The sequence below is a fragment of the Cherax quadricarinatus genome, chromosome 8 (assembly GCF_038502225.1).
Source record: "Cherax quadricarinatus isolate ZL_2023a chromosome 8, ASM3850222v1, whole genome shotgun sequence".
Classification (NCBI taxonomy): domain Eukaryota; kingdom Metazoa; phylum Arthropoda; class Malacostraca; order Decapoda; family Parastacidae; genus Cherax; species Cherax quadricarinatus.
In genome coordinates this window covers 16,137,118-16,161,274 of record NC_091299.1, presented here as the reverse complement: position 1 = coordinate 16,161,274, position 24,157 = coordinate 16,137,118, and the positions used below count along the sequence as shown (strand labels likewise).

The following is a 24,157-nucleotide window of genomic DNA, read 5'->3' as shown; positions in this document are numbered from 1 at the left end:
GACTAATACAGTGAAGCTATGCATTGCAAGGAACTTCACACTCGACTCCGTGGTGGAACTGTCAAGTTCACTGGCGAGCCTGAACATCTATGCAGTACTGAAGAAATACTCGACACAACATCGCAGAGTTTCTAGAGGACGACTACACCAAGATCAAAGTTATCCATGTATCAAGAACGAAATTTAGAAATAGCAAGAACGCTACCGCCTACTAGCAAGCTTTCAGCAGTCACCAGGAAGCTGAGTTCCCCAGCGCTCTGGTTTTTGTCTAAATCTGGGGTGTGGTTCCAGCTTCATCAACCGCCCTCGCATCACCAGCTGCTGCGCAGCTGGCATGCCCTTTCAAGACACTCCCGTGACTGTTAACAAAGACCGAGTCATCACCTGGAAAAGATCCGGGCCGGCAAATGTACCGGGGAATCTACAACAACAATCTATCGGACCCTGTAATGATCGCCTTCTCAGCCCTTCCTGACACTGCCTGTTGTTGTGCAGCTTCATCGGCCGCTCTCGCATCGACAGACTTTTACAGTAGTTTTTCGCTCTATTGTGTAGTTGGAATTTGTTTTATACTCTGATACAGTTTTAATTTCCTCACGTTTTCCATATCGGAGTAATTGAAATTTCTCATCACTGAACTTTACATTGTTTTCTGCAGTCCATTTAAATATTTGGTTGACGTCCACCTGGAGTCTTGCAGTCTTCAACGGAGGACACTGTCATGAAAATTCGGGTGTCATCTGCAAAGGAAGACACGGTGCTGTGGCTTACATCCCTCTCTATGTCAGATATGAGGATGAGGAACAGGATAGGAGCGAGTACTGTGCCTTGTGGAACAGACCTTTTCACCGTAGCCGCCACAGACTTTACTCTGTGTACTACTACTCTTTGTGTTCTATTTGTTAGGGAATTTTAGATTCATCTACCAATTTTTCCTCTTATTTCTTTATGACGCATTTTGTACATTATTACACCATGGTTTTTGCAAAGTTTGCGTATACTACATCTGCGTTTTGTTTGTCTCCTGGAGCATCCAGGACATTGTCATAGTGGTCCAATAGTTGGGACAGACAGGAGCGACCTGCTCTGAACCCATGTTGACCTGGGTTGTGTAACTGATGGGTATCTAAATGAGTGGCGATCTTGCTTCTTAGAACCCTTTCAAAGATTTTTATGATATGGGATGTTAGCGCTATCGGTCTGTAGTTCTTTGCTGTTGCTTTACTGACTCCGTTGTGACTTGTATTTAGAGGGAAATACTTTTTGTCTCAACTTTGAGGGGAATACTCTGCGTCTCAACTTGGAGGGAAATGACTCACGAAATCGTTGTGACATGATTGCAAACAAGCCATACCACGGGTGGGGCCTGAACCCGCGGTCAGAGTAGGTCTGGAGTTTTACAACTCTCTGACCGCGTTCAAGCCCCACCCGTGGTATGGTTTGAGGGGAATACTCTGCGTCTGAACTTGATAAAGCTCCTGGAGAGCGAAACGCTGCCACAATAAAATATCATATTAGTTGCACTTGTGCCCTTTTACCTTACAGAGATGCACTTTGAGGAAGATACCCTTATTGGTACGAATTTGTAAGGAGATACTTACTCTTCTCTGTTATTTCATGGAGGCTGAACTTGCCCTGGTATGGGAAGAGAGCGAGACATATCACCACGGCCACCAGCATGTTGGTTACTGCGGCAGTGTACACGTCCTTGCGAATCTGTAGAAGTATTACAGTGAGTGTCCTGAGGAAGCAGCTATACTGATTGTGTGCTGTCAGTTAGACAGCGCTGTATGACCCTGGTGGGGTTTAGCGCTTAGTATTGATTATAGTATTGACAAAACCTACTTCATTCAGTTTGGTAACAGAGCTACAGATGTCCCTCTTAACATAATGATAAACGGATCACCTATCACAAAGCTAACAGAGGGAAAATTCTTAGGAATCCACCTTGATAATAGACTCAAATTTCATACACATATACAACAAATTTCTAAGAAAATTTCCAAGACTGTAGGCATACTATCGAAGATACGGTACTATGCTCCACAGTCAGCCCTCCTGGCCCTATATCACTCTCTTATTTACCCCTATCTCACCTATGGAATTTGTGCATGGGGCTCAACAACAAGTAACCATCTCAGACCACTAATTACCCAACAAAAGGCTGCAGTTAGAATGATAACAAATTCTCACTACAGGCAGCACACTCCACCAATATTCAATACACTCAACCTACTCACCATACAAAACATCCATACTTATTACTGCACCTATTACATACATAGAACACTCAACTCTGATATTAACCCTCCCCTCAAACATCTCCTTGCCAACCTCAACAGAACACATGACCATAACACAAGGCACAGATCACTCTTTGATATTCCTCGTGTCCATCTCACGCTATGCAAAAACTCAGTGCACATAAAAGGCCCTAAAATCTGGAATTCATTACCTGAAAATATAAAAGAAACACTACCTGTTTATAAATTCAAGTCTCTTCTCAAAGATCACTTACTCACCCAAAACCAAATAAATACTGAATAACTGAACCTTATAAATTGTATATCTTAAATGTTTCTCACAATTATATCACATAAATGTTAAACCTAAAACCCAATCTAACTTTATTATTTTTTAAATACACTACCAAACAGAATACTCCATTCTACTGAATGTACAACAATGCATGCAACCATATGACCTGTCTTTGTAATACTCACTTGTGCTTTATAGTAATCAGTTTACATTAATGTTTTTCACTGATTTCATCATTGCTTAGTTAATCTTAAGTTAATTTTAAGCCAGCCCGTAATGCTATGCATAGTATAAGTGGCTTTGGCATGCTGCTCTTATCTGTATTTTTTTGTACCTCTGTAAGTGTGCTCAAATTATAAATAAATAAATAAATAAATAAATCAGTTAGTGTACTATGTTGCTGTACTGGTTGTTTACTGTCAGTTAGTATACTAACTGAAAGTGTACTATGTTGTTGTACTGGCTGTTTACTATCAGTTAGTGTACTATGTTGCTGTACTGGCTGTTTACTATCAGTTAGTGTACTATGTTGCTGTACTGGCTGTTTACTATCAGTTAGTGTACTATGTTGCTGTACTGGCTGTTTACTATCAGTTAGTATACTAACTGATAGTGTACTATGTTGTTGTACTGGCTGTTTACTATCAGTTAGTATACTAACTGATAGTGTACTATGTTGCTGTACTGGCTGTTTACTATCAGTTAGTGTACTATGTTGTTATACTGGCTGTTTACTATCAGTTAGTCTACTATGTTGTTGTACTGGCTGTTTACTATCAGTTAGTATACTAACTGATAGTGTACTATGTTGCTGTACTGGCTGTTTACTATCAGTTAGTCTACTATGTTGTTATACTGGCTGTTTACTATCAGTTAGTCTACTATGTTGTTGTACTGGCTGTTTACTATCAGTTATTATACTATGTTGTTGTACTGGCTGTTTGCTATCAGTTAGTATACTATGTTGTTGTACTGGCTGTTTACTATCAGTTATTATACTATGTTGTTGTACTGGCTGTTTACTATCAGTTAGTCTACTATGTTGTTGTACTGGCTGTTTACTATCAGTTAGTCTACTATGTTGTTGTACTGGCTGTTTACTATCAGTTAGTCTACTATGTTGTTGTACTGGCTGTTTACTATCAGTTAGTCTACTATGTTGTTGTACTGGCTGTTTACTATCAGTTAGTGCAATATGTTCCTGTACTGGCTGTTTACTATCACTATAGGCCAATATCCAACTTACACCCTCTCTCAAAAATCTTCGAAAAATTATTCATAAACGAATCTACTCCTACCTCATCTCCCAAAACATACTCAGCCCCTTTCAATTTGGATTCAGGCCTAATAAAAATACTAATGATGCTATTATACACATGCTAGAATATATATACACTGCAATAGAGAAAAAAGAAGTCCCACTGGGGATCTTCATTGACTTACGTAAAGCTTTTGATACAGTTGACTATGACTTGCTCCACGTAAAATTGTCACACTATGGTATAAGAGGGCACTCCCTCAACTACCTAAAGTCATACCTCAGCAACAGAAGCCAATATGTGTACACAAATGGGTCAAACTCTTCCGCACAACCAATTACAGTTGGTGTCCCACAGGGAAGTGTCCTTGGCCCTCTTCTCTTTCTCCTATACATAAATGACCTACCAAATGCTTCGCAATTACTCAAACCCACACTATTTGCAGATGACACTACGTACGTGTTCTCTCACCCGAGCCCAGTCATGCTAGCCAATACTGTAAATACCGAATTACAGAAAATATCTACCTGGATGAGAACTAACAAACTTACACTAAACATTGACAAAACCTACTTCATTCTGTTTGGTAACAGAGCTACAGATGTCCCTCTTAACATAATGATAAACGGATCACCTATCACAAAGCTAACAGAGAGAAAATTCTTAGGAATCCACCTTGATAATAGACTCAAATTTCATACACATATACAACAAATTTCTAAGAAAATTTCCAAGACCGTAGGCATACTATCGAAGATACGGTACTATGTTCCACAGTCAGCCCTCCTGGCCATATATCACTCTCTTATTTACCCCTATCTCATCTATGGAATTTGTGCATGGGGTTCAACAACAGTTAACCATCTCAGACCACTAATTACCCAACAAAAGGCTGCAGTCAGAATGATAATAAATTCCCACTACAGGCAGCACACTCCACCAATATTCAAAACACTAAACCTACTCACCATACAAAACATCCATACTTATTACTGCACCTATTACATACATAGAACACTTAACTCTGATATTAACCCTCCCCTGAAACATCTCCTTGCCAACCTCAACAGAACACATGACCATAACACAAGACACAGATCACTCTTTGATGTTCCTCGTGTCCATCTCACGCTATGCAAAAACTCAATGCACATAAAAGGCCCTAAAATCTGGAATTCATTACCTGTAAATATAAAAGAAACACTACCTGTTTATAAATTCAAGTCTCTTCTCAAAGTTCACTTACTCACTCAAAACCAAATAAATACTGAATAACTGAACCTTATAAATTGTATATCTTAAATGTTTCTCACAATTATATCATAAATGTTAAACCTAGGACCCAATCTAACTTTGTTATTTTTTAAATACACTACCTAACAGAATACTCCATTCTACTGAATGTACAGCAATGCATGCAACCATATGACCTGACTTTGTAATACTCATTTTTGCTTTATTGTTATCTGTTTACAATAATGTTTTATCACTGATTACATCATTGCTTAGTTAATCTTAAGTTAATTGTAAGCCAGCCCGTAATGCTATGCATATAAGTGGCTTTGGCATGCTGCTCTTACCTGTATTTTTTTTTGTACCTCTGTATGTTCAAATTATTAAATAAATAAATAAATAAATAAATAAATAAATACTAACTGATAGTGTACTATGTTGCTGTACTGGCTGTTTACTATCAGTTAGTCTACTATGTTGTTGTACTGGCTGTTTACTATCAGTTAGTATACTATGCTGTTGTACTGGCTGTTTACTATCAGTTAGTCTACTATGTTGTTGTACTGGCTGTTTACTATCAGTTAGTATACTATGCTGTTGTACTGGCTTTTTACTCTCAGTTAGTCAACTATGTTGTTGTACTGGCTGTTTACTATCAGTTAGTATACTATGCTGTTGTGCTGGCTGTTTACTATCAGTTAGTCTACTATGTTGCTGTACTGGCTGTTTACTATCAGTGTACTATGTTGCTGTACTGGCTGTTTGCTATCAGTTAGTGTACTATGTTGCTGTACTGGCTGTTTGCTATCAGTTAGTGTACTATGTTGCTGTACTGGCTGTTTGCTATCAGTTAGTGTACTATGTTGCTGTACTGGCTGTTTGCTATCAGTTAGGTTCCTTGACAACAAGAGTTATTGAGGAAGCTCCGTGTACTAGAAGTTATTATCTAGACTAGGGATTCTCAACTTTTCCTCCATCATTAATCCCCTCGGCTTGATGTATTTCTTCACTTAAAGGGACAGAAAAACATGGTCAGAAAAAAAATAAATTATTAAGATTTTGCTCCATAAGCTTTATCAAACCTCGTCTTAAAACTATGTATGGTTCCTGCCTCCACTACATCACTTTCTAGGCTATTGCACTGCCTGACAACTCAGTGACTGAAGAAATACTTCCTAATATCTCTCTGACTCATCTGTCTTCAGCTTCCAATTGCGACCTCTTGTTTCTGTGTCCCCTCCCTGGAACATCCTGTCTTTGTCCACCTTCTCTATTCCGCGCAGTATTTTATATGTCGTTATCATGTCTCCCTTGACCCTCCTGTCCTCTAGTGTCGTCAGGCTGATTTCCCTTAGCCTTTCTTCATAAGACATTCCCCTTAGCTCTGGAACTAATCTTGTCGCAAACCTTTGCACTTTCTCTAGTTTCACGACGTGCTTTATCAAGTGCGTGTTCCAAACAGGTGCTGCATAGTCCAGTATGGGCCTGACGTACACGGTGTATAGTGTCTTGAACGATTCCTTATTAAGGTATCGGAACGCTGTTCTCAGGCTTGCCAGGTGCCCATATGCTGCAGCAGTTACCTGGTTGATGTGTGCTTCCGGAGACATGCTCGGTGTTATACTCACTCCAAGATCTTTCTCCTTGAGCGAGGTTTGCAGTCTTTGGCCACCTAGCCTATACTCTGTCTGCGGTCTTCTGTGCCCTTCCTCTATCTTCATGACTTTGCATTTGGCGGGATTAAATTCGAGAAGCCAGTTGCTGGACCAGGTCTCCAGTCTGTCCAGGTCTCTTTGAAGTCCTGTCCTGTCCTCATCTGATTTAATTCTCCTCATTAACTTCACATCGTCTGTGAACAGGGACACTTCTGAGTCTAACCCTTCCATCATGTCGTTCACATATACCAAAAATAGCACTGGTCCTAGGGCCGACCCCCGTGGGACCCCACTCGTCACAGGTGCCCACTGTGATACATCATTACGTACCATGACTCGTTGTTGCCTCCCTGTCAGGTATTCTCTGATCCATTGCAGTGCCCTTCCTGTTATATGAGCCTGATCCTCTAGCTTCTGCACTAATCTCTTGTGAGGAACTGTGTCAAAGGCCTTCTTGCAGTCCAAGAAGATGCAATCAACCCACCCCTCTCTCTCGTGTCTTACTTCTGTTACTTTATCATAAAACTCCAGAAGGTTTGTGACACAGGATTTTTCCTTCCATGAATCCATGCTGGTTGGCGTTTATACTCTTGTTCTGTTCCAGGTGCTCCACCACTCTCCTCCTGATAATCTTCTCCATAACTTTGCATACCATACACGTCAGTGACACAGGTCTATAGTCTAGTGCCTCTTTTCTGTCTCCTTTTTTAAAAATGGGAACTAAATTTGCCGTCTTCTATACCTCAGGTAGTTGCCCAGTTTCCAGGGATGTGTTGAAGATTGTGGTAAGTGGCACACACAACATATCCGCTCCCTCTCTAAGAACCCACGAGGAGATGTTGTCCGGTCCCATTGCCTTTGAGGTATCGATGTCCCTTAGCAGTTTCCTCACCTCCTCATCTGTATGTATGTCATCCAACACTTGTTGGTATATTCCTTGCTGGTGTCCCCATCTGGTCTGTCCCCCGAGAGGCCTTCCTGTCTCCACTGTAAATACTTCCTTAAATCTCATGTTGAGCTCCTCACATACCTCTTGATCGTTTCTTGTGAGTTCTCCACCTTCTTTCCTCAGCCTTATCACCTGGTCTTTGACTGTTGTCTTCCTCCTAATGTGGCTATGCAGCAGTTTCGGGTCAGACTTGACTTTCGATGCTATGTCTTTTTCGTACTGTCGCTGGGCCTCCCTCCTTATCTGTGCATACTCGTTTCTGGCTCTTCTACTAATCTCCTTATTTTCCTGGGTCCTTTGCCTCCTGTACCTTTTCCATTCTCTGATGCACTTAGTTTTTGCCTCCCTACACCTTCGGGTAAACCAAGGACTCGCTTTGGTCTTCCTATTATTTCTGTTTCCCTTGGGAACAAACCTTTCCTCTGCCTCCTTGCACTTTGTTGCTACATATTCCATCATCCCGTTTACTGATTTTCCTACCAGGTCTCTGTCCCACTGAACCTCCTGCAGGAAGTTCCTCATACTTGTGTAGTCCTCCCTTTTGTAGTTTGGCTTTTCCCATTCAGTTCCTGTTACCTTCTCCACTTGTAACTCTACTATATAATCAAAACTCAGAACCACATGATCGCTAGCTCCAAGGGACCTCTCGTAAGTGATGTCCTCAATGTCTGAACTGCTCAGGGTGAACACAAGATCCAGTCTTGCTGGCTCATCCTCCCCTCTCTCTCTGGTAGTGTCCCTGACATGTTGATGCATGAGGTTTTCAAGTACCACATCCATCATCTTGGCTTTCCATGTTTTGGGACCCCCATGTGGCTCCAGGTTTTCCCAGTCGATTTCCCTGTGGTTGAAATCCCCCATTACCAGTCACTTTGCTCTGCTCGAGTGAGCTCTTCTTGCCACCTCAGCCAGTGTGTCCACCATCACCCTGTTGTTTTCTTCGTACTCCTCTCTTGGTCTCCTGCAGTTCTGTGGTGGGTTATACATCACTCCAATGACTACTTTATGTTCTCCAGACTGAATTGTACCTTCTATGTAGTCTCTTTCTCCAATCACGTCCATGCCTTCCATTTCCTCAAATCCCCATCGGTTTTTTATGAGCAGTGCAACTCCTCCTCCCCCACTACTCCTATCTTTTCTCAGGATCTGATATCCCTGTGGGAAGATTGCATCTGTTATTGTCTCAGCAAGTTTTGTTTCTGTGACTGCTATGATGTCTGGGGATTTCTCGCTGATTCTTTCGTACCACTCATGTTTATTCATTATTCTATCAGCGTTTGTGTACCAAACTTTCAGCTTCTTTTCTATCACTGTGGTCCTGCAAGAATATTGGGGTTGGGGGAGTGGGAACCTTGGTGGGGGCCTATGGAGGGCTGTGGTGTAGGTGGGGTTTGTGATGATGGGGGTGGGGTCAGAATGCCCATTAGGGACAGCTGTTGAGGCGAGGTTTGTGATGTGGGTGTTGTTGGAAGAGGGAACAGTGAGTGGGTTGTGGTTTGGGTTGCTCAGTTGCGTTGTTATTGTCGCGGTTGAAGTCTTTCAGTGGGAGATTCTGCGGGGTGTGTTTGCCCTTCCTCCTGTGTCTGGGTCCTACTCATCTTCATCATTGCCTCTCGTTCCTCCTTGCATTTCTGTACCCTCTCTTTCAGTGTAGTCCTTTCTTCTTGTGTTCTGTTGCGATTGAGGTATACTCTCTGGCACCCCTGTTTGTCCCTCAGTCGTGCTTTCTCTTGCAGAATCCTGGTTCGAACTGATTCTTCCTTGAAAATTACTTTGACAGGCCGTATCCTTCCACTCGCAAACCACCCAATTCTCCGAAAATTTGTCACCTGGGTCATATCATCCTTACCTATTGTTTTCATGATGCCTTCAACATTTTTTTCCTCCTCCTGCTTTATTTCTTCGAAATTGTCCCCCTTGGCTTCTTGGAGCTTGTAGATAAAAACTGACCTCTCCCTTTCCTCCTCCCACTAAGTCTCCATTTGCATCCTCTGAGGTATTTTGTTTCCTTCCATTGAAATGTTCTTGCCTTCCGTCCCTGCCCTATCTGAAACTTCTATTCTCAGAGAACTGTCTTTCATGATCAGCTGTTCCTTGCTACTGCAGTTGGCTGTTAGAGTCTCTGCATATAACATACCTTCATTGTCTTTGGACCTGTCATTTGATCTTAGTATGCTCCTCATCTTTTCCCTGGCCCCACGTGGGTCTGATAGGGCCTTCGCGTACGGCATATCTCCTTTGTTTCTTACCGTCCCCTTGTCTGTGCCTGACATAGAATTTCCTGTTGTTGCATTTGAATTGTCATTTGTCTCTCTAATCTGTTTAAGGTTTCCCAGTTTCTCTTCTAAGCACTGTATCCTAGTTTCTGCTGCTAAGACTTGTAGCTCCCACTTCCTGCATTCTTCAGCTATCTGCTCCTGCATTATCTTGCCAAGCTCTTCTGTCTTCCTTCCCCACTCTTCCTCCCTTTTTTTGAGCTCTAACTCCCAATCTTTCCTCCCTGGTTCGTCCACCAGATCTCTGGTTTTCCGCCCTCTAGGGCCACCCATTTTTTTTTTACCACAGAAAGAAGCCTATGTATTTTACCACAGAGAAAAGTTTATGTGTTTTCAGGGTGTGTGTGTGGGGGGAAGAGGGACAAGGCGACAAGGGACAAGGAGAGAGAGAAAAAATAAGAAGGGGAAGGCTAGAGGAGGGAGAGAGAGAGTAAGAGGGGAAGAGTTAAAGGGTAGAAAGAGGGAGAGAGAGGAGGGAGGATGGGGGTGAGGGATAAGACTAGGGAGGGAGAGAGAGAAACGAGAGGGGGAGAGAAAGGGTAGAGAGAGGGAGAGAGAAAGAGAGAGAGAGAGATAGAGAGAGAGGGAGAGAGGAGGGTGAGGGAAAAGGCTATGAGAGAGAGAAATGCGAGGGAGGGGGAGAGAGAAAGATAGAAAGAGGGAGGGGAGAGAAGGCTGAAGAGGAGGGTGGGAGAGAGAGGGGGAGAGGTGGTGGAACGCGAGGGAGGGGGAGAGAGAAAGATAGAAAGAGGGAGGGGAGAGAAGGCTGAAGAGGAGGGTGGGAGAGAGAGGGGGAGAGGTGGGGGGACGCGGTCGAAATCCAAGGGTAGCTGTGTGGGTGTGTGTGTGTACTCACCTAGTTGTGGTTTCAAGGGTCGAGACTCAGCTCCTGGCACCGAGTGTGTGTGTGTGTGTGTGTGTGTGTGTGTGTGTGTGTACTCACCTAGTTGTACTCACCTAGTTGAGGTTGCGGGGGTCGAGTCCGAGCTCCTGGCCCCGCCTCTTCACTGATCGCTACTAGGTCACTCTCCCTGAGCCGTGAGCTTTATCATACCTCTGCTTAAAGCTATGTATGGATCCTGCCTCCACTACATCGCTTCCCAAACTATTCCACTTACTGACTACTCTGTGGCTGAAGAAATACTTCCTAACATCTCTGTGATTCATCTGTGTCTTCAGCTTCCAATTGTGTCCCCTTGTTACTGTGTCCAATCTCTGGAACATCCTGTCTTTGTCCACCTTGTCAATTCCTCTCAGTATTTTGTATGTCGTTATCATGTCCCCCCTATCTCTCCTGTCCTCCAGTGTCGTCAGGTTGATTTCCCTTAACCTCTCCTCGTAGGACATACCTCTTAGCTCTGGGACTAGTCTTGTTGCAAACCTTTGCACTTTCTCTAGTTTCTTCACGTGCTTGGCTAGGTGTGGGTTCCAAACTGGTGCCGCATACTCCAATATGGGCCTAACATACACGGTGTACAGGGTCCTGAATGATTCCTTATTAAGATGTCGGAATGCTGTTCTGAGGTTTGCTAGGCGCCCATATGCTGCAGCAGTTATTTGGTTGATGTGCGCTTCAGGAGATGTGCTTGGTGTTATACTCACACCAAGATCTTTTTCCTTGAGTGAGGTTTGTAGTCTCTGACCCCCTAGACTGTACTCCGTCTGCGGCCTTCTTTGCCCTTCCCCAATCTTCATGACTTTGCACTTGGTGGGATTGAACTCCAGGAGCCAATTGCTGGACCAGGTCTGCAGCCTGTCCAGATCCCTTTGTAGTTCTGCCTGGTCTTCGATCGAGTGTATTCTTCTCATCAACTTCACGTCATCTGCAAACAGGGACACCTCAGAGTCTATTCCTTCCGTCATGTCGTTCACAAATACCAGAAACAGCACTGGTCCTAGGACTGACCCCTGCGGGACCCCGCTGGTCACAGGTTCCCACTCTGACACCTCGCCACGTACCATGTGTGTGTGTGTGTGTGTGTGTGTGTGTGTGTGTGTGTGTGTGTGTGTGTGTGTGTGTGTGTGTGTGTGTGTGTGTGTGTGTATGTGTGTGTGTGCACGCATGTGTGTGTGTGAGCACGTCAGTTGATCATATATCCCAGAAATACACCTCACCTATATGTATCCATAATACTAATAAAATACCATTAATACTGAGAGTAATTCTAATAATTATAATACTAGTGTGTGTTAAAGAGTCTTTCGCCCAGTTGTGTACTACCTTATACTACATGTGTACCCAATACTTGCTTCTCAGATTGTACTGTCTTTGTGCCTTAAAACCTTATCTCTTAAAACTGTTGTCAGGGCTGTAGTCCTATTGGGCCCAACTTACTCCTCCTGCCTATTCCTTGCTCCTACAAATTTTATCTTCCTACTACTGCTAGGTGTTGTGTGTATGATAATCACTCTGGAGCAGGGTATGTGACAGGCAGCTACCAGTGATCGTAGGGCCGGCTCTATCACTCAAAACTTCCCCTTAACCACAAACAGGTGATGTGTGTGTGTGTGATAATAAATGTTTCATCTGATGGAAAATAGTATACTGTATAGAGGTACTCACTCTTTCCCTGAAGCCCTTGTAGCTGGCCCTGGATATAAGTAGGCCCAGCGTGGGTCCCAGGGACCAAACGATCTGCAGAAAAACAACAAAGTCAGTATATATATATATATATATATATATATATATATATATATATATATATATATATATATATATATATATATATATATATATATATATATATATATATAATATATATATATATATATATATATATATATATATATATATATATATATTCCAGCCATAACAGCACAGCTGGTAACCTCTGATTATTATATCTCTTCAACCTTACCTGCGTCGCCCTTTATTATATTAGTGGGGAAGATCTAAACCCATAAGGGTCACACAGTGCCTTGGGAGTGGGAGGTAATAAGATTTGATCCGAGGAAGATGAGGTTACTTCCAGTTCTTTATATTAAGAGCCCCTTAAGAGATATGATTTTTTTTTTTTTTTGCTTTCTGGAAAACCCGAAACTCCAGGTAAATAAAAAAATGGCAGATCCAACTGGCTTCATAATCTCGATGTTTATTTTTATTATTTATTATCACACTGGCCGATTCCCACCAAGGCAGGGTGGCCCGAAAAAGAAAAACTTTCACCATCATTCACTCCATCACTGTCTTGCCAGAAGGGTGCTTTACACTACAGTTCTTAAACTGCAACATTAACACCCCTCCAGGACTCAAGTCCGGCCTGCCGGTTTCCCTGAACCCCTTCATAAATGTTACTTTGCTCACACTCCAACAGCACGTCAAGGATTAAAAACCATTTGTTTCCATTCACTCCTATCAAACACGCTCACGCATGCCTGCTGGAAGTCCAAGCCCCTCGCACACAAAACCTCCTATACCCCCACTCTCCAACCTTTCCTAGGCCGACCCCTACCCCGCCTTCCTTCCACTACAGACTGATACACTCTTGAAGTCATTCTGTTTCGCTCCATTCTCTCTACATGTCCAAACCACCTCAACAACCCTTCCTCAGCCCTCTGGACAACAGTTTTGGTAATCCCGCACCTCCTCCTAACTTCCAAACTACGAATTCTCTGCATTATATTCACACCACACATTGCCCTCAGACATGACATCACTGCCTCCAGCCTTCTCCTCGCTGCAACATTCATCACTCATGCTTCACACCCATATAAGAGCATTGGTAAAACTATACTCTCATACATTCCCCTCTTTGCCTCTAAGGACAAAGTTCTTTATCTCCACAGACTCCTAAGTGCACCACTCACTCTTTTACCCTCATCAATTCTATGATTCACCTCATCTTTCATAGACCCATCCGCTGACACGTCCACTCCCAAATATCTGAATACATTCACCTCCATACTCTCTCCCTCCAATCTGATATTCGATCTTTCATCACCTAATCTTTTTGTTATCCTCATAACCTTACTCTTTCCTGTATTCACCTTTAATTTTCTTCTTTTGCACACCCTACCAAATTTATCCACCAATCTCTGCAACTTCTCTTCAGAATCTCCCAAGAGCACAGTGTCATCAGCAAAGAGCAGCTGTGACAACTCCCACTTTGCATGTGATTCTTTATCTTTTAACTCCACGCCTCTTGCCAAGACCCTCGCATTTACTTCTCTTACAACCCCATCTATAAATATATTAAACAACCACGGTGACATCACACATCCTTGTCTAAGGCCTACTTTTACTGCGAAATAATTTCCCTCTTTCCTACATACTCTAACTTGAGCCTCACTATCCTCGTAAAAACTCTTCACTGCTTTCAGTAACCTACCTCCTACACCTTACACTTGCAACATCTGCCACATTGCCCCCCTATCCACCCTGTCATACGCCTTTTCCAAATCCATAAATGCCACAAAGACCTCTTTAGCCTTATCTAAATACTGTTCACTTATATGTTTCACTGTAAACACCTGGTCCACACACCCCCTACCTTTCCTAAAGCCTCCTTGTTCATCTGCTATCCTATTCTCCGTCTTACTCTTAATTCTTTCAATAATAACTCTACCATACACTTTACCAGGTATACTCAGCAGACTTATCCCCCTATAATTTTTGCACTCTCTTTTATCCCCTTTGCCTTTATACAAAGGAACTATGCATGCTCTCTGCCAATCCCTAGGTACCTTACCCTCTTCCATACATTTATTAAATAATTGCACCAACCACTCCAAAACTATATCCCCACCTGCTTTTAACATTTCTATCTTTATCCCATCAATCCCGGCTGCCTTACCCCCTTTCATTTTACCTACTGCCTCACGAACTTCCCCCACACTCACAACTGGCTCTTCCTCACTCCTACAAGATGTTATTCCTCCTTGTCCTATACACGAAATCACAGCTTCCCTATCTTCATCAACATTTAACAATTCCTCAAAATATTCCCTCCATCTTCCCAATACCTCTAACTCTCCATTTAATAACTCTCCTCTCCTATTTTTAACTGACAAATCCATTTGTTCTCTAGGCTTTCTTAACTTGTTAATCTCACTCCAAAACTTTTTCTTATTTTCAACAAAATTTGTTGATAACATCTCACCCACTCTCTCATTTGCTCTCTTTTTACATTGCTTCACCACTCTCTTAACCTCTCTCTTTTTCTCCATATACTCTTCCCTCCTTGCATCACTTCTACTTTGTAAAAACTTCTCATATGCTAACTTTTTCTCCCTTACTACTCTCTTTACATCATCATTCCACCAATCGCTCCTCTTCCCTCCCGCACCCACTTTCCTGTAACCACAAACTTCTGTTGAACACTCTAACACTACATTTTTAAACCTACCCCATACCTCTTCGACCCCATTGCCTATGCTCTCATTAGCCCATCTATCCTCCAATAGCTGTTTATATCTTACCCTAACTGCCTCCTCTTTTAGTTTATAAACCTTCACCTCTCTCTTACCTGATGCTTCTATTCTCCTTGTATCCCATCTACCTTTTACTCTCAGTGTAGCTACAACTAAAAAGTGATCTGATATATCTGTGGCCCCTCTATAAACATGTACATCCTGAAGTCTACTCAACAGTCTTTTATCTACCAATACATAATCCAACAAACTACTGTCATTTCGCCCTACATCATATCTTGTATACTTATTTATCCTCTTTTTCTTAAAATATGTATTACCTATAACTAAACCCCTTTCTATACAAAGTTCAATCAAAGGGCTCCCATTATCATTTACACCTGGCACCCCAAACTTACCTACCACACCCTCTCTAAAAGTTTCTCCTACTTTACCATTCAGGTCCCCTACCACAATTACTCTCTCACTTGGTTCAAAGGCTCCTATACATTCACTTAACATCTCCCAAAATCTCTCTCTCTCCTCTACATTCCTCTCTTCTCCAGGTGCATACACGCTTATTATGACCCACTTTTCGCATCCAACCTTTACTTTAATCCACATAATTCTTGAATTTACACATTCATATTCTCTTTTCTCCTTCCATAACTGATCATTTAACATTACTGCTACCCCTTCCTTTGCTCTAACTCTCTCAGATACTCCAGATTTAATCCCATTTATTTCCCCCCACTGAAACTCCCCTACCCCCTTCAGCTTTGTTTCGCTTAGGGCCAGGACATCCAACTTCTTTTCATTCATAACATCAGCAGTCATCTGTTTCTTGTCATCTGCACTACATCCACGCACATTTAAGCATCCCAGTTTTATAAAGTTTTTCTTCTTCTCTTTTTTAGTAAATGTCTACAGGAGAAGGGGTTACTAGCCCATTGCTCCCGGCATTTTAGTCGCCTCATACGACACGCATGGCTTACGGAGGAAAGATTCTTTTCCACTTCCCCATGGACAATAGAAAAAATAAAGAAGAACAAGAGCTATTTAGAAAAAGGAGAAAAACCTAGATGTATGTATATATATATGCATGTGCGTGTCTGTGAAGTGTGACCAAAGTGTAAGTAGGAGTAGCAAGATATCCCTGTTATCTAGCGTGTTTATGAGACAGAAAAAGAAACCAGCAATCCTACCATCATGCAAAACAATTACAGGTTTCTGTTTCACAGTCATCTGGCAGGACGGTAGTACTTCCCTGGGTGGTTGCTGTCTACCAACCTACTCGATGTTTATACGGGCAAAATTCTTCTAAGAATTAGCATGTGAAGGTCCCGTATGAGCAAAGTTGTTGAAGACATTCCCAGCATCCTGGTATAGCTCGGGTAACTTCCAGGACCCTCAAACATAAACAAGGCGCCTCATAATTCGACGAAGGCGGAGACTGAGATCAAGTGTGTAGGTACAATTTTTTATTTATATCTAAAATGATGTAGCTTTTTATTCCCTTTAAGGGGCACGTAAATACCCGTCTTCGAATAATATTTTAAATTTCCCACTATAATCTATCTTGTCCATGATTATTATCACATTTGTTTTGTCTGTTTTGTAAAGTGAAGTCTAGCATCTTTCCTTAACTGTTGGTATAATTTAACAAATCTTTGAGGACAATAGTGTTGTACAGATCTGAGTTGTGTGTGTGTGTGTGTGTGTGTGTGTGTGTGTGTGTGTGTACTCACCTAGTTGAGGTTGCGGGGGTCGAGTCCGAGCTCCTGGCCCCGCCTCTTCACTGATCGCTACTAGGTATGTGTGTGTGTGTGTGTACTCACCTATTTGTGGTTGCAGGGGTCGATTCATAGCTCCTGGCCCCACCTCTTCACTGATTGCTACTAGGTCCTCTCCCTGCTCCATGAGCTTTATCAAACCTCGCCTTAAAACTATGTATGGTTCCCGCCTCCACTACGTCACTTTCTAGGCTATTCCACGGCCTGACTACTCTATGACTGAAGAAATACTTCCTAACATCCCTTTGATTCATCTGAGTCTTCAACTTCCAATTGTGACCTCTTGTTTATGTGTCCCATCTCTGGAACATCCTGTCTTTGTCCACCTTGTCTATTCTGCGCAGTATTTTATATGTCGTTATCATGTCTCCCCTGACCCTTCTGCCCTCCAGTGTCGTCAGGCCGATTTCCCTCAACCTTTCTTCGTAGGACAATCTCCTTAGCTCTGGGACTAGTCTTGTTGCAAACCTTTGTACTTTCTCTAATTTCTTGACGTGCTTGACCAGGTGTGGATTCCAAACTGGTGCCGCATACTCCAGTATGGGCCTGACGTAAATGGTATACAGAGTCTTGAACGATTCCTTACTGAGGTATCGGAACGCTATCCGTAGGTTTGCCAGACGCCCATATGCTGCAGCAATTATCTCATTGATGTGCGCCTCAGGATATGTGCTCGGTATTATACTCACCCCAAGATCGTTATTCTTGAGTGAGGTTTACAGTCTTTGGCCACCTAGAGTATACTCTGTCTGCGGTCTTCTTTGCCCTTCCCCGATCTTCATGAGTTTGCATTTGGCAGGGTTAATTTCAAGGAGCCAGTTGCTGGAACCAGGCTTGTAGCCTGTCCAGATCTCTTCGTAGTCCTGCCTGATCATCGACCGATTTAATTCTCCTCATTAACTTCACATCATCTGCAAACAAGGATACTTATGAGTCTATCCCTTCCGTTATGTCGTTCACATATACCAAAAAAGCACAGGTCCTAGGACTGACCCCTGTGGAGCCCGGCTTGTCACAGGCGCCCACTCTGACACCTCGTCACGTATCATGACTCGTTGTTTCCTCCCTTTCAGATATTCTTTGATCCACTGCAGTGCCTTTCCTGTTATGTGTGCCTGATCCTCTAGCTCTTGCATTAACTTCTTGTGAGGAACTGTGTCACCTTGTCATAAAACTCCAGTAGGTTTGTGACACAGGATTTTCCTTCCCTGAAACCGTGCTGGCTGTCGTTTATATGCTTGTTTCTTTCCAGGTGCTCCACCACTCTCCTCCTGCCGATCTCCATTTGCGTACTATGCACGTTAGTGACACAGGTCTTTAGTTTAATGCCTCGTGTCTGTCTCCTTTTTTTAAAAATTGGGACTACATTTGCTATCTTCCATACCTCAGGTAGTTGCCCACTTTCAATGGATGTGTTGAAAATCTTTGTTAGTGGCACACGCCTCATCTCTGCTTCCTCTCTAAGGACCCACGGAGAGATGTTGTCTGGTCCCACCGCCTTTGAGGTATCAAGTTCACATAGCAGCTTCTTCACCTCCTCCTCGGTTATGTGTACCTCATCCAGCACTTGTTGGTATACCTCCCTGTTCTGAATTCCTGGAATCCTACCTGTTTCCACTGTAAATACTTCTTTAAATCTCATGTTGAGCTCCTCACATACCTCTTGATCGTTTCTTGTGAACTCCCCACCATCCTTCCTCAGCCTGATTACCTGGTCCTTGACTGTTGTTTTCCTCCTGATGTGGCTATACAACCGCTTCAGGTCAGACTTGACTTTCGTTGCTATGTCATTTTCGTATTCTTGCTGAGCCTCCCTTCTTAACTGTGCATATTCGTTTCTGGTTCTACGGTTGATCTCTTTATTTTCCTGAGTTCTCTGTCTTCTGTACCTTTTCCATTCTCTAGTGCACCTAGTTTTTGTCTTCCTACACCTTTGGGTGAACCAGTGACTCGTTCTGGTTCTCCCATTATTTCTGTTTCCCTTGGGAACAAACCTTTCCTCTGCATTCTTGCATTTTGTTGTCACATAGACCATCGTTTCTTTTACTGGTTTTCCTGCCAGTTCTCTCCCCCACTGAAAGTCTTGTAGGAAGTTCCTCATGCCTGTGTAGTCCCTCTTTTTGTAGTTTGGTTTTCCCGTCCTATTCCTGCTGCTCTCTCCACTTGTAGCTCAACTATGTAATCAAAGCACAGAACCACATGATCACTAGCTCCAAGGGGCCTTTCATACGTGATATCATCGATGTCCGAACTACTCAAAGTGAATTCAAGATCCATTCTTGCTGGATCGTCCTCACCTCTCTCTCTGGTAGTGTCTTTAACATATTAATACATGAGGTTTTCCAGTACCACATTCACCATCTTGGCTCTCCATGTTTTGGGACCCCCATGGGGATCTTGGTTTTCCTAGTCGATCTCCTTGTGATAGAAATCACCCATAACTAGTAACTTTGCTCCCCCTCCCCTCCATGTGAGCTCTTCTGGCCACTTCGACTGGTGTGTTGCTCTCGTCGTATTCTTCTTTTGGTCTCCTGTAGTTCTGTGGTGGATTGTACATTACTGCAATTTCCACTTTATGGCCCTCAGACTGGATTGTTCCTACTAAGTAGTCCCTTTTGCACATTCCATTCATTCCTCTGTGTGTGTGTGTGTGTGTGTGTGTGTGTGTGTGTGTGTGTGTGTGTGTGTGTGTGTGTGTGTGTGTGAGTGTGTGTGTGTGTGTGTGTGTGTGTGTGTGTGTGTTTAAGCTAACTTGATAGATGTCTCTACCTGGCCAAAAGCGTCCAGCCAGATATCTGGCTCATTCAGGTCGTCCCCCTTCCACTTGAAGACGAAGCGAAGACCTGAGCCACTCTGGTCTATTGTGAGTCCCTGGATCGTGAGAGCGAACAGCATAGCTATGGTAACTAGAGACCACAGTTTGGAGACCACTCCGGTACGCCAGGTCTTGCCCAGCGACAACAGCAGCAGCAGACCCAGCCACAGGATTACCTGGATGATTATCATCGAAAAGTTGTACAACTGTCCATCTTCCATGTTGATCACCCCCAACACTGTGTTCCTGCCAGGAGGGAGAGAAGAAGTATTGTGTTATGAGGTCTCCATACTCCAGGTTACATGGAAAAGACATGTAGCAGAGTACTTTAAATTCCACACAAAGTCTATGAGCAGCATAAATCTTTAATGGTTGACGCATCGTATGAAATGGTTGGAAGGTTTAGGCTGTGTAGGCACAAATTTTGTTGGGTTCTCTGCAATAACTGGAAAATTCATCTTCTTATCATTTTTAAAGTTCATGTTAGCCTGTGTAAGTTATCATGTGCCAGTTTCATTAATCAAACTGGTTTCTGCAAAATAATAATTAGTGGATGTCTCTTCTGATCAAAAATAAATCACAGTGTCTTACCATGTTTGGTTATCTTGGGTTAAATCAACTTCATGTTCTTTTACGTGTCTATAACATCCGTGTGTCCTCAAGAACACTGTTAAACAAAAATTATGTAAACTAAGCTTACACGAAGCTCATTCATTTTCTTAAAAATGAGAAAAGATTTGATTGATTTTGGCATTTGTAAGTTCCAATTTACCGTTTTTTTTTCTTTTAAGAAGAAGAAGAAGAAGAAATTAGAAAAACTAAAATACTATTTTTCATGAAATAATTTTTAACTCTATCATCTGCTTAGCGTCAACACTTTCATGCTAGTTACCTGACAACGCAACACCTCAGACATTTTTATGGGTTATTAACTTGCTCTAATTAATTACATATAGACGAAATGTAAAGCGGCAGTATATACTGTATCATGCTGCTAGTACGGAGTTTACTTTCAAAATGGCGGATTGAAACAAATATTCGCAAGTGTTGCCATGTTCTGTCACCACACAAAAAGGCGCTGTATAAATGGCACTAGTTTCGATGTGCCGGTCAGGTCTTAGTCAGATGATGACCCGCCGCTGGAGCTTCTGGTCATCTGACGGAGGCCTTCCGCTGGCTTACCGGTCCACCCCTTTAAAAATTATGGTCATAGTTATAACCATTTGTACTTCAATAGTTTCAATATGCCGTAAGTTCGAATCTACCGTTATTTATGGTACCGCTATTTCGACAGTTTACTGTAATGTGTATTTTAGAATACTGGTCTCTTTGGGTCCTCTAAAAGATTAAAATTAAATTAGGTCTGTGCATGTCCTAATTTACCATTTTTATTGAAGAAATTTTGGATATTAGCGTCCGTTTGATGGCTTGTGAATTCCTCTTCTGATTATCACTAAACCTCCAAAGCTAATACTTAATTGCATTATGAATTTATTCCACACTCTGCACTATTCCAATCGCGTGCATTAAGGCACAAGGGACTAGGGTTATGGAACACGGGGATACCTTCCTCAGATCACACAGCAACTGAAATACAGTCATTATTATTATTATTATTATTATTATTATTATTATTATTATTATTATTATTATTATTATTAGTAGTAGTAGTAGTAGTAGTAGTAGTAGTAGTAGTACTAATAGTTTTTTTTTAACAAGGCCGTCTCCCACCGAGGCAGGATGACCCAAAAAGAAAGAAAATCCCCAAAAAGAAAATACTTTCATCATCATTCAACACTTTCACCATCACTCATACATAATCATTGTCTTTGCAGAGGCGCTCAGATACGATAGTTTAGAAGAAAATAACGTTATTAGAGGAACATGTAGGATTGGGGTACACGGGCGAAGAATAGGTAGAGTTCCTTGGATCAAGAGACCACTGACATCAAGACAACTAACTTCCTTGAGAAGTGCAAGTCTTGAAGGGCAGGGGTCCCTTGATGTTGGTTTCCCCTCCTGGGAGGTGCCTTGATTTCGGAGAAGAGCTCTTAATCCAAGGAGCTGCATTTATCTCACCTTCCTTGGATCAAACCTGGATGCCTCTCGTTTCCCCAGGCCCTATATGACCCACCCCAACACCTCCTTCCCTATGGGTTTGGCACTTTTTCCTGATTAAAATCAGTAAAGTTAGTGGTGATAAAGAGCTGTTGATTCACGGAATTGGAGTTACCTTTCCCTTTCTCGGGCCAAACCTGATTACCTTTCATTCCCTATGTACGGTTTTACCCCTTCGGGTACAGTGTTTCCCCACGAATAAAATAATAATAATAATAATAATAATAATAATAATAATACAATGAATAAATAAATAAATATATGCATATGTTATATATCATTATTATGCCCGACAAAATTTTTTAATATTAGAGGTACACTAAATAGATTATATAAACTTTGAATAAAGCACTTTTTGTAAATTCATGTGAATGTGTTACCTACAATTAAACTACTCTAGAAATTATGGAGTTGACGAGTGCAGTCAAAATTTGTGGTCTTTCTGCATCTACTAACATGCTCGAGTAGACGATGAAGATTTTATTGGGATTATTAACCCGGAAGAGTAGTTGACAGCCCAGTCGTGGTTGTCAGGATCCCCGGAAGCGTGGTTAGTAGCCCAGTCGTGGGTGTCAGGATCCCCGGAAGCGTGGTTAGTAGCCCAGTCGTGGGTGTCAGGATCCCCGGAAGCGTGGTTAGTAGCCCAGTCGTGGATGTTAGGGTCTAGTCTAGGTTTTTGGTTCTTCATCTTAACAACATACAAGCGGTTCCATTAATTCTTTACCTCATGGGCCCTGTCGTACCCATATTCGAAACTGTATAAAGAGTCTGCCTCCATTACATCCTCGTCTTGGTCGTTATATTTTTTCTCTACCCTGAGGCTCATAAAGTATTACCTGAAATCTTTGTGGCTCATGTACGTCTTCTACTTCCACTAATACACCTTGTCCCAGATCCCCGCCATGCAGTCTCTCTGCGCCCAGATAAGTCAATTGAGTATTTTGCACATTGTTATTATGTTTTCCTGGTCCTTCTTTCTTTTAAGGTTTTCCAGTTCCTTTAGTCTTTCTTCGTGGTCAGCTCTCTCAGCGCAACCACCAGTCTAGTGGCAAACTGTTCTGGCTGACGTCGCACTATGTGACACACTTTATATACGTCTTATATAACTCACGACATCGTAATGACGCGATTGCAAACAAACCATGCCACGGGCGGGGTTAGAACCTGCCCGTGGTCTGGAGTTTTATGACTCTGATCGCGGGTTCTAACCCTGCCCGTGGTATGATTCGTCTTACATATAATCCGACATTAACATTTCTTTAAGGTTCCTAAAGGCAGTTATTAGTTTCGATGCTATTTGCTAAGCTTTCTCATACAGTGTGAGGTTTAAACATCAAACTGTACGTCATTTGCTCTATATTTATATCAATGTGAGGCTTATGTTTCATTCCATCTTTACTCACTCCTCTTCCCCTTTTCATCCTCATTCTGTCTCTCGCTCTCCCTTTCTCTCCTCACCCAACCCTTCCTTGTTTCCATGCAAATCGGTCATCCTGGGATGGAATATAGGTACTTACAGGAAGTAGAAGTCATTTGGACTGTAGAAATACTGGTCATCATGGCCGTGATGATGGCGGGGAACCGGTCCAGAACCAGACCAACAGCTGGTTTCGTTGTCGGGGCAGGTAGTCCACGGTAATTCCTGACGCAAGCAATCGAACATGTAGCGCGCCAACCAGGCCAGCATCGTGCTGCTGTAACCCATCAGGATCACGCACGTCGCTACCATCCCCACACCCACACCTGTAATGATATTTTTTTATATGAACCTGCACTAGTATTCTCGAAGGTGGTATTCTCGAGCTAAGCAGTGAACTGACGATCTATGGCACAAGAGACATCTAAATTATTTAATAAGTTAAAGAGATCGTACAAATAACGAACTGCGCAAGAGAAGCAAGAAGTGAGGGACTAATGTAATTGAATTCTATGAAATAATGGCAAATATCAGAGGAGAGAGAGATGGGTGGACTGTATATTCATAGATTGTCTAAGGTACTGAGACTTTTCCCTCGCATTAAAACAAATATACAAGCTGGTAATCTAAGCTGGAGTGGCTGGCAGAGAGACAGTGAGAGGTGTCAAGATGGTGAAAGCAACAAGATTCACTTATTAAGCCCATACTCTTCCTGATATAAGTAAATGACCTACCACGTGAAAGTTTCTTGTATG

The 24,157-nt window shown here is 42.4% G+C and overlaps 1 protein-coding gene across 1 annotated transcript in view; it reads right to left on the bottom strand.

Annotated features, from left to right (window-relative positions):
* LOC128685386 (sodium-dependent noradrenaline transporter) overlaps positions 1-24,157 on the bottom strand; it is a 136,072-nt gene that overhangs the window by 52,819 nt on the left and 59,096 nt on the right. The window contains exons 6-9 of the mRNA XM_053771901.2: positions 23,503-23,728; positions 19,822-20,113; positions 12,474-12,545; positions 1,602-1,716 (exon numbers count right to left, since the gene is read on the bottom strand). Of these exons, the coding sequence (XP_053627876.2) occupies positions 1,602-1,716; positions 12,474-12,545; positions 19,822-20,113; positions 23,503-23,728 (705 nt within the window). The remainder of the gene's footprint in view (positions 1-1,601; positions 1,717-12,473; positions 12,546-19,821; positions 20,114-23,502; positions 23,729-24,157) is intronic.